The sequence below is a fragment of the Frankliniella occidentalis genome, unplaced genomic scaffold (assembly GCF_000697945.3).
Source record: "Frankliniella occidentalis isolate FOCC.00 unplaced genomic scaffold, Focc_3.1 Scaffold602, whole genome shotgun sequence".
NCBI lineage: Eukaryota > Metazoa > Arthropoda > Insecta > Thysanoptera > Thripidae > Frankliniella > Frankliniella occidentalis.
In genome coordinates this window covers 3037-3307 of record NW_026267718.1, presented here as the reverse complement: position 1 = coordinate 3307, position 271 = coordinate 3037, and the positions used below count along the sequence as shown (strand labels likewise).

At 36.2% G+C, this 271-nt stretch overlaps 1 protein-coding gene across 1 annotated transcript in view; it reads right to left on the bottom strand.

Moving 5' to 3' along the window:
- Positions 1-2: 2 nt before the first annotated feature.
- LOC127751602 (MHC class II regulatory factor RFX1-like) overlaps positions 3-271 on the bottom strand; it is a 3166-nt gene continuing 2897 nt past the window's right edge. The window contains exon 7 of the mRNA XM_052275382.1: positions 3-178. Coding sequence (XP_052131342.1) covers positions 3-178 — 176 coding nt within the window. The remainder of the gene's footprint in view (positions 179-271) is intronic.

Below are 271 nucleotides of genomic sequence, written 5' to 3'. Positions count from 1 at the left end.
CTCTAATCAAATCTGGCCTTAGTTATCATATTATCAAAATAAAAATAGATTTTTCTTTTGTATGATGCTCTGTGCAGCTGCAAAGCTGAACATAACATGGGAGCACTGCTTCTTGGAACCAGGTCATACGCAGAATGAGAATGACTTAATTCATGCAAGAATTGAATCGGAAGCAAAACTGAAAGAAATTTTTGACATGGATGAATGGGTGACACTCATCCAGAAAGCAAAACAGCAAAGGCCAAAGTATGATGTGAAAATTATGAAGAGA